We start from the raw sequence: 11,085 nt of genomic DNA, 5'->3' as shown, positions 1-11,085 counted from the left end.
AAAAAAAAAAAAAAAAAAAAAGTCCTAAACATGTAATCTCCACATCTCTTCCCTGGTCAAGACTGGGGTCAGAAGACAGAATCAAGAGGCTGTGTGTGTGTAACAGCAGTTAATAAAGAAACTCTGATTCTCAAACCTATTCCTGGTGGTAAAATTTGTGTTCCTCCAATTACAGATGAGCAGTGATCTGAGTGACCTGGGTATGGAACTGAATTGACCACAACTGGCTTCTCCCTCTTGGATTAAAGCATGTAAACATTTTTAAAACTCTCACATGGCAAGAACCTTTACAAATAAGGTTCTCTTACATATCTTTAATTTGGTTAATATTGTTAAATATTCAACAATATTGAAGGTGAACATAGATCACCTTCAAGAATTAAAAATTTTCTAAGTCATCACAGGTGCTTGCCTAGGTTCCCTCTGCAAGTGCCATCTCCTTTACCAATGGTGAATATGAACGTTCAATTACTTACCTTCAAAAACAAAACAAAACCATAATGAATCCTTCCTACATTTTTTTAATCCTTTACTTTTTTCATATGTAAAGCACATCATAAATTATCAGACTCAGAGACAACTTTACCCATATAATTCTGAGAAATAATAGTTGAAGTTACTTTCCATGTAGTGGGGTAGAACTCCCACCAATTTTATTCACTGCCCTTTCCAAAAATTACTACTTATATTCCTTCCTCACTCTCTCCTCCAATTTTCGTATATACTTGACATAAATTAACATTAAGACAATGATTAAAGAGAAGTCATCCATATTTGTTCAGCCTATAAGGAGTTAAGTATTTTCCAATTTAAGAATAATTGGTTTCATGGGAGCACACACAAGAGAAAACCAGGTTACAACTCACCCACAGTTTTCTGGTACCTCCTTGTTGACCCGTTGGGAGTTCTAGGTGAAGGTCTCCTCCACTAGAGTACATTTCTACAACCTGGGGCAAAAGAGCACACGATGGCTAAGTTCAAAGTCATATTCTCAAAGCATGTGATTGCTATTACAGAGAAATAATTCTGACATCCTAATTGTTTATCACAAAACATTCAAAAACATTTGAAGATATAAATGTAGGATATGTATCATATCACTAAATTCAGTGCTCCATATGTGTAAGCAATAGTGGTATTTTTAATTAAGGTAACTTTGAAAATTTTACTTAGAAACAGTGTAAGTATAATAGTTGTTCCAGGGACCAGATTTTAGAAGTAACAGGATACTTTTTTTTTTTCCAAAGGGAATAATTTACAAAAATTACCAAGTTTTGGAAACATAAATTTTGTATTTCTTATAGTAACATAAAGTGCTTCTTTATCCATACATTTATAACAAGATCCAGCAGTGGATCTACCATAACTGTGAAATGGTGAAGAGTGTAAATATTATTTTGAGATATACACAACTGTAGTGGAACATGAAAATATGTGGTTTCTACTGGAAGCAAAAATATTTCTGTGGCTTATGCTGAAGCTTGTGATTTTTTTAACAACAGCTTTATTATCATTGATGTAAAATAAATAATACCTATTTAAAGTATACAACCTGATGAATCCTGACATACGTGTTTGGGCATAAAACCATCACTGTAATTAAGATATTAAATATATCCGTTATCACCAAAAGCTTCCTCATGCCTTGTGCAATCCATTCATCCTTCTCTGTCCCTTCTTACTTTTCTAGGCAACCACTGATCTGCTCTCTGTCACTTCAGACTAGCTCATGTTTTCTGGAGTTTTATGTAAATGGAGTAATAGCGTATATACTCTTGTGTCTGGCTTCTTTTGCTCAGTGTAATTATTTTGGGGTCTACCACATTGTTTATGCATTAATAGTTCACTTCTATTTGATGACTATATTGCAGTTTTTCAATCCACACACCGAAGGGACATCTGAGTGGTTTCCAATGTCTGGCCATTAGAGAGAAAGCTGCTGTGGACACTGAGTACAAGTATTGGTGTGGACATCTGCTTTCCTTGCTTTTGGGTAAATATATACAAACAAAATGGGTCATAAGGCAGGAGACTTTTCTTTAAAGGTAAGTTAACCCTAGCTCTTAAGAAAACATACAGTTAATTCAATTACATTTGGGGTGAAGCCACGAGAAGGGGTGGAAAACATTCACTTGTTTCATCACAAGAAGTCCTCCAGGAGTGAACAAAAAAGGACAAAGCAAGAAAAATGGCAATTCTTCAGTATAAGCTTAAAGGTTTTTTGTTTTTTTGTTTTTTTGAGACGGAGTCTCGCTCTGTCGCCCAGGCTGGACTGCAGTGGTGTGATCTTGGCTCACTGCAAGCTCCGCCTCCTGGGTTCAAGCGATTCTCCTGCCTCAGCCTCCCGAGTAGCTGGGATTACAGGCGCATGCTTCCACGCCCAGCTAATTTTTGTATTTTTCGTAGAGACGGGGTTTCACCATGTTGGCCAGGCTGGTCTCGAGCTCCTGCATCGTGATCCACCCGCCTTGGCCTCCCAAAGTCCTGGGATTACAGGCGTGAGCCAACCCGCCTGGCCCCTTAAAGGGTTTTTTTTGTTTGTTTGTTTTTTGGTGGGGGCTGGGGAGTTGCTGCTGTAAAAGTAATGCATTTACAAAAGACTGATAAGCTGTAGATTTTGTGTGTATTATTACTTGCCTCCTGATTTATTACAGTGCTCATCTATAGTGCTTATTGTATTAATAATAACAGCACCTTAACTGAGAGGAGGACTGTAGAACTTTTTCTGGAAAACCAGAAAACATCACATATTATTTCATTAATCTTTCCAGTATCAAGCAAACAAGCATAACAATGCTTGAAAACAGAAGATTAGACCAGGCACAGCGGCTCATGCCTGTAATCCCGGCACTTTGGGAGGCCAAGGTGGCGGTGCTTAACTTGAGCCCAGGAGTTGCAGTCCAGCCTGGGCAACATAGTGAGACTCTGTCTCTGCAAAAAAATAAAAAACATTAGCCAGGTGTGGTGGCGTGCACCTGTAGTCTCAACTACTCAGGAGACTGAGGTGAGAGGATTGCTTGAGCCTGGGAGGTCAAGACTGCAGTGAGCCAAGACTGCACCACTGCACTCCAGTCGTGCCTGGAAAACAAACCAACCAACCAAAAAAAAAAAACCAAAAAAACCCCAGAAGATTAAAAGGTCGCTTACTGATAACAGAGAAAATGAATAAAGAAATAGAGACAGAAAAAGTCTAAATTACAAAGTCAAAGAAATAATTACATTAAAACTAGGAATCTGACACATTCTTTATTTTTAGTCCAGTGCTATTTGTTCTAATTTAGTATAGTTTAGGAAAAAAAGGAAGCCAAGCATTATATACAGAATATATTATGTGTAAACAAATTCCCAAAATAAATGTTTCTGTGCCCACATGCTTGCATGCACAGAGAAAGGTGCAGAATGACACATACAAGGTGGCAAAAGTGGTGTCCATGAGGAAGGGCCTGGACTGCAACTGTGCTGTCTATGCAACAGCTATCAGCCACATGTGGTTATTTACATTTAAATTAGTTGAAATAACATTTTGGCCACCCTAGCAGAATTAAAGAGCTCAACAGTCACACGTAGCTAGCAGCTACTCTTTTGGACAGAGCAGGGAAAGAACTATTCCATCATCACGGAAAGTTCTGCTGGACAGCTGGACCGGGAAGCAGGAAGTTAAAAGGGACGTTTTTGCTTCACTCATGTTTGAATTGTTAATATTTTTTTCCTGAGAACATACTCATGTGTTTATGTTGTATAATCAACAAATCATATGCATTTTCTCATTTTACAATATTTTCTTATTGTAATATTGACAAGACTAGTGACACAAAATAACACTGGACTATGAGGTTAAGAACGTCTTCCCAGGCAAACAATCTACATTTGGTTTTAAGAGAGCAGCTTTGGTGTTCCATTTGCTCTCTTGTGTAAATCTTGAATTAAAATGTTTTAACTGGAAAAAGACTAGATGAATTGAATTCAAAGTGATCACTGTGCTGGGCGATAGCTTGATAACTCCAAAGGCTGAGGAGAAAAGGTACAGACTGCAAGGCCATTCCGGCAATTGTAGACTGACCAACATCTGTTGAGTCCTGCAAGCTCCATCCTTGTGGTCTGGCCACCATAATGAGGCAGCAGCCTTGGGGTGTAACAGCCCTTCTACGGCAGAGCGGGCAACTCATGCAGCCGGGTCTACCAGAGTAAGAGGTCCGGCAGGCCAGGAGTTCAAGGCTGCAGTAAACCATGATCATGCCACTGCACTCCGGCTTGAATGACAAAGGGAGACCCTGAACCTGCCTTTTTTTTTTTTTGGAGTCTCACTCTGTCACCCAGGCTGGAGCGCAGTGGTGTGATCTCGACTCACTGCAAGCTCCGCCTCTCGGGTTCACGCCATTCTCCTGCCTCAGCCTCCCAAGTACCTGGGACTACACACGCCCGCCACCAAGCCCGGCTAATTGTTTTGTGTTTTTAGTAGAGACAGGGTTTCACTATGGTCTCGATCTCCTGACCTCGTGATCCGCCCGCCTCGGCCTCCCAAAGTACTGGGATTACAGGCATGAGCCACTGTGCCCAGCCTTGGGAAAGCAGCAAGAATTTCGGACGTTTCTATATAGCTTTGTAATAACAGCCAGAACAGGGAAGCTACACCATTACCTAAAGTATCAAAAGGATGTAAACGACAGAAGGATAGTGAGGATAAGAGGGAATACTTCCCACCTGAAAAGCAGGACATAAGAGCAGGTTTTTCTGTGATGTAGACATCCAGCTACAAAAATTAAAACTGGGGCAGAGTACTTTTATCAGCAGCTATCTTCACCCAGATGTTGCCAAGTGTTGGGGAGTGATTTCTTTCTTGCTGCTTTCACTTATCATTTCTAAGCATTCACTATTCAGGCTCTGAACATTTCCCCCGGTTCTTCCTCATTTCCCCTTCCGTTGTTTACGAACAGTTACACCAGGGTGGTCTGGGACAACCATTTTAGTTGCCAAAGCCCTACACTTAACACCAAATACAGTATTTTTCCTCCACCTGTCATTTTCAAGCTGCTTTAAGTCCTTCAGTGTTGGTCCGAAAGAACTCTGGCATCCTGGACTATTCTAGAAAGCATTCGCATCTACTTTTAACACAGACAACACAGCTAGAAGCCACCGAGGCTGCACATGTCACACACTTAAGTCCCCAGGATGCAAGGCACAGATTTCAGAAACTCTGAAGGAATGACACTGGCCACTCCCACTGTGAAAGACACAAGGAGCCGGTGAGGAGGAATTTCACACTTGAAACAATTACTACTAGAAGATTAGGTAAGACAAGAAGTTGCATTTTTTAAATAAAAAACAAGTTTGCTTTTAATCATAATTCTATATTACCCTTTCCCTGGATTTTAATTTCTAGGCTGCCATCACCAAAAATTTATTTCCAGAAATAAACTTGAACTGTTTTAAAAAACATGGATATTGGGCCAGAAGGTGTTGAATTGCAGGGGGAAAAAAAGCAGCCTTGTGTAGCTAAAAACTCTTCTTTAAATGCAGAGCTGCCTAAACTATAACACCAGAGAAGCCGCAGTCATTTTAAAAATGATTCCAAAAATTCAAAATCCAGACCACTGTATTCCAAAATTCAGACTACAGCAAGCTGTACTAAAAGTAACAACCCTCTTCAATACATCTATAAAACCCTATTATTTTAAATAGTCTTGGAAACTGTAACAAACTGAGATTTCACGCTAAGACATTAATTCCCACCAAAATGAAGCTTATTCAAAATCAGCATCATAAACTCACCTGTAAAGGCTCACTGTGAGGGTTGTGGATGTTTATTATAGGTGAGAAACTACTATTTACAGGGACTCTGGCTCCAAGGAATGGCCTCAATCGATATGGATTTGGAACTCCAACACCAAATACCTGTTTCAGTGGAGGAAAAAAATGCAATTTTAGTTGTTTTTAAAATTAATATTTTTAGTTATAACTCATCTAGGGAGACTGGCAAATTTAATTTATATGGAAAAATATTAACAATCCCTTTATTTTAAAAAAAACTCCACAAATGTTGTTTCTGTACATGATTTGGCTACATATTTGATTTACTATGTACGTGAATTTAGAATGATTTCTTTAATATATTAGAAATCGAATAACAGTCCTTCAAGAAGGCATGCAATAGACAAAAGAAGAAAATAGGGAGTCAAAAGATTTCCTGACTCCAGCCATCAGAAGATGGATCTACCGCCCAGATAACTTCTCAAATACCAAGCCCAGCCCCAGGTCATTCCCACATGGAATGGCCCTAGGTTGACTAAGCAGGGTAAACCAGTAATTCAAATGATATTATTAACATATTGCTATTTATTAAGTGTCTATGAGGTGCTAGGCACATATACAATAGTGAACAATTCAACAGTAAAAAAAACAGATAATGTGCTGGGTCTCATGAAACTTACATCGTAGTACTGGAGACAGACTGGAAACCAACAAAAAGATTTTTTTAAAAAATCCCTCTGCTACAGAGTGAGTAACAGACAGTTGTAAGTGTTGGGGGAGAGTGGAGGGCATTCAGACAGCTAACGTGTAATCCAGCAAGAGTGGCTTGGAAGACAGCAGTGGTAGTGAGAAGGAGGGAGGTAAACAGACTGTAGATATATCTAGGAGGAAGACTTGATGAAAGATTAGATGTGAAGAGGTAAAGAAAGAAGACAGCCAGCCACCGGGGTCACCATGGGAACAACCTGATCATGACCCTCAATAGTCCAGATTGGCTGCGATCACCTAGGTCTGCTGGGAGACGCCGTCGCGGGGCAATGACTTTCATTTTTGTGACAGTCTTTTCATTTACTCAACAAGTACACGTGAAATGGGTATGATCTGTCTAGCACTTCAAAATTACTGAACCAAGCATCAACAGCGTACTGAATGTCTACTAAGCAATCGTTACATTTACTCACCTTACAGAAACAGAAGACACGGTCCCTACTAAAAGGGAACACTGACTCTGACCCTTATTTTATATGATGTGTCAGAGTTAATGGGTACTGGGGAGGAAATGTTTTAAAAAAAAACCAAAAAAACACAAAGGCACAGGACCTGTAATGTGTCAGAGCTAACACTCGAGTTCCAGACAGCACAGCACAGTGGTAAAGATTACGGTCTTTATAGTTACAAAGACATGAGTTTGAGTCCCCTTTAATAACTTACTAATAGCATGGGCAAACCTTTTAAAACTTCAACTTCAACAATAACGGTATCTATAACATAGGCAGAAGGGCATGCGTAGTACACTGCTGGACAAATATGAGCAATTACTGTTAAGAATCTTTTTTTTTTTTCTTTTAGAGATGTGGTCTTGATCTGTCACCCAGGGTGGAGCACAGTGGTGTAATCGTAGTTCACTGTGGCCTCGAACTCTTGGGCTCAAGGGATCCTCCCACTGTAGCCTCCTGAGTAGCTGAGGCTACAAGTGCTCACCACTGTGCCCAGTTAATTTTTAAAAATGTTTTTTGTAGAGATGAGGTCTTGCTTTGTTGCCCAGGCTAGTCTTGAACTCCTGGCTTCAAGTGATCCTCCCACCTTGGCCTCCCAAAGTGCTGGGATTACATGTGTGAAGTACCATACCCAGCCTTAATAGTCTTGACATACAAAAATCTTGATTCACAAACAGAATAATAGCTGATATACAAAAAGATTTACTATATGACTCCTATATACATTAACTTCCCTTAATGACCTAAACCAAAATTCTATGTAAAAATAAGTTTATCAAAAAAATACTTACTAAAGTAGGCATGTTTTAATCTTGACACTATTATCAAGCGTGCTTCATAAGTGTGTAAAAGTAAAAATTAAACGAGAATGTGTAAGTCAGTATGAAAATACTTTTCACTATCGTCAACCAATCTTGCATTAACACTTTAGCTGTCGCTTTAAAATCACCTGTTCAGTCGGATTTGAATAGAGATATTCACTGTAAGTATAAAAATGCTCTAAGTCTAAACTCCTACATTTTCTATTATCCTCTGAGTTCCTGCATTCTTAAAAGGCTGGCATATAAGGCAGAGGTAATGATCATATTGTATAAAATAAGTTTTAATTCTGGCTCTTACCTGGTAAGTAAATACCCCATGATTAGATGTATTAATAAATAAAGTATTTTCTACATTTCCTACTACTCTTGCAAGAAAAACTACATCAAACGATGTATTTCCTCCTGGAAGAATTTTCTGAAACAGAAAATAAATAAAGTTAAATTCATAACAAGAAAAAAAATTATACAGCTCAACTTCCTTAAATAAGTATCTTAGAATCATTTCCATAAACTAGTTTTTCCTTTAGAAGTTTAAGCTTTAAGTTAGCAATGGAAAATAATTAAAAAGATGTCTTCGATATTGAATGTCTACGGTCACATATCCTTTGTCCATTAGAGCCACAGCCTTGTACAACAGATGGTTTACTGGATTCTGTTCATTTAACAATCACTAGGCTGGCATGAAGTACCTAATTACAGGCTGTTCCATGATCAAAAATCAGATACAAGTTGCATTAAAGCTGAGCTTTTCATATAGATATACTACTGTACTACTAAGCAGTGACTTGTTTTAGCCCAAAGAATAAGCCCAGGCCTCAACCTTCTGAAATCTGCCTTCCATCCACACAAGAAACAAAATGTCCCGGCAACTTAAATAGAAAAGAAGGCGGGGTGAGTGTATGTGCAGGAACTCACTCCTGTTACTTTCTGCAAACTGAGAATGTCACTATAGTTAGTAAAGTAAAATGTTATTACCACAAAACAATAGGGCTACTCCCACGTTCAAGAGACTGAAATTGCGGTTCTGCCCTGCAACAAAGCCTTAAAATACATTTTAATATGTAAAGCCATCAACCTGTCTCATTCTGCCTCTATGGCTAGAACTCCAACATGCTACCTAAATTATAGCTCAAAATACATGGTAGTAAGACTCTGGCTTCACCTTAGTCTGAAGAAAGATGTCTAGACAGAGTATGTCTCCTACATTACCACCAATAAAAGAATAATTTACAAGTTGTGAATTATTGTAACTATTCTTTTGTTGTACTACATTACTGTAATATAATGCAACAAACGAATAATTACAATAATTCACGACTTTTCTTGAACCCATCACAGAGTGGATTATCAACTAGTCCAAAACTGTAGGAAAGACAAGCACTTCCGAGGACAGACGGAATGGGAATACTGGCTCACCCATGGCAGAGAAGGGAAGAAGATGAGGCTGTTATACAGGAGGTGTCAGCTAAAAATGCAGCTGACATGTTTACACATTGCTAGAGGCTGACTGTGTGAACGTGCACCAGAGCACAAAAACCCTGGAAGTTGTAGACACTGGTGTTATTCACACCCGAGCCAGAAATCAGCAACAGAAAGACATCTGGCAAACCCCCGAATAGTCTGAAATTAAACAACATGTTTCTAAAATAAGCCACGGGGGAAGTAAGTAGTAACAAAAGAAATTTTAAAATATTTTGAATTGACTGGAAATGAAAGCACAATATTAAAATCTGAAGGCTGCAGGTAAAGCAATACTTGGAGGAAAATTTATAGCATTACATGCTTATTTGGAACAGAAATGTTTCACATCAATAATCTACATTTCTGTTTTGAGACACTAGAAAAAGAATAAATTAAACCCAGAGTAAGCAAAAGGAAGGAAAATAGAGCAAAAATTAATGAAACAGAAAACAGAAAGTAGCAAAAAAAAAAAAAAAAAAAAAAATCAATAAAACCGAAGCTGGTGCTCAAAAACTCCAAAAAATGGATAAAACCCTGCAAAGAGTGACTGTGTATAAAAAGGGAGAAGTCAAAAATATAAGGAACTAAAATGTGGATATCACTGCATACCTGTACACACAGAAAGAATGATAAAGGAGTATTATAAGCAACTCTATGCCCATAAATTTAACAGCTAGGAGAAATGGACACATTCTTTGACAGTTGGCTAGATATGACACAATCTGCCAAAGCTCATTCAAACTGAAATAGTCCTGCACACAGTTAAAATTTAATTTGTGGTTTAAAATATTCCCACCAAGAAAAGCCTGATCTTAAATGATTTAACTCGTGGAAATGAATTCTCTACCAACCATTTAAGAAAGAAATAATACCTACATTACATAAACTTTCCAACACACAGGAGAGAACATTCGTAATTCAGCATTACCCTGATATCAAGACCATGCAAAGACTTAAAAACTATAAGCCAATATCCTTCATAAACACAGAAACACAAGTTTCTACAAAGTATTGGCAAACTGAATCGAGGTAAGATATAAAATGGATAACACATCTTGGCCAAGTAGTTGTTTTTTCCCCCATGTTGTGCTTTTCTATTTTAATGTTCAATTTATGAAAAATATGAATACTTTTTTTAACATTAGCCAATAGGCACACACACAGAATTTCTTTTACAATATTAAATGTTTTATAAACCTTTCACAACTCGCTCAAACCTTTGGGTTAAAACAATTCTGTAACCCTCTAAACAAACCTGCCCCCACCAAATTTGCCATATTATCTTTTGCCAAAACACCTTGGATGTAAAACTGTTTCTTAAGTAGCCTCAATTACATGGAACAATGCTAACTCTTAGCAACTTTTAGTTTTGGTGAAAAACTTGGCAAATGTAAACCAAATATGAAATTCTAAGACCCCCCCCCCACCCCGCCCCACCATCTGAATGAACTCCTCCTCTTGGCCAAGAACACTTCAGAGTTAATCAGAACATCTAGTTCAGCCATTGTGGAAGAGGGGATTAGACATGCCGCATTATATACCTCCAGCATTAACATTAACACAAACATTAAGTCTGATAAGAAATATTTACAACAATCTATTTCCTCTGAAGCCTGCTACCTGGAGGCTTCTTCTGCACGATAAAACTTTGGTCTCCACAACCCTTCATCTGGACTCAGCCACTCCTTTCTACTGCTGATAACTCTTCTAACCAACTGCCAATCGTAATATGTTTAAATCTGGCGAGTGCGGTTGCTCACGCCTGTAATTCCAGCAGTTTAGGATGCCGAGGAGGGTGGATCCCTTGAGCTCAGGAGTTCCAGACCAGTCTGGGCAAC

General features: G+C 38.5%; 1 protein-coding gene across 1 annotated transcript in view; it reads right to left on the bottom strand.

Annotated features, from left to right (window-relative positions):
- Nucleotides 1–11,085, bottom strand: part of TMEM131 (transmembrane protein 131) — a 227,685-nt gene that overhangs the window by 112,204 nt on the left and 104,396 nt on the right. Inside the window, exons 6-8 of the mRNA XM_011969677.1 lie at nt 8,085–8,201; nt 5,770–5,892; nt 867–947 (exon numbers count right to left, since the gene is read on the bottom strand). Coding sequence (XP_011825067.1) covers nt 867–947; nt 5,770–5,892; nt 8,085–8,201 — 321 coding nt within the window. The remainder of the gene's footprint in view (nt 1–866; nt 948–5,769; nt 5,893–8,084; nt 8,202–11,085) is intronic.

This window comes from Mandrillus leucophaeus, unplaced genomic scaffold (assembly GCF_000951045.1).
Source record: "Mandrillus leucophaeus isolate KB7577 unplaced genomic scaffold, Mleu.le_1.0 Scaffold9, whole genome shotgun sequence".
Classification (NCBI taxonomy): domain Eukaryota; kingdom Metazoa; phylum Chordata; class Mammalia; order Primates; family Cercopithecidae; genus Mandrillus; species Mandrillus leucophaeus.
The sequence above is the reverse complement of the archived record's forward strand: the minus strand, read 5'-3'. Positions and strand labels throughout refer to the sequence as shown.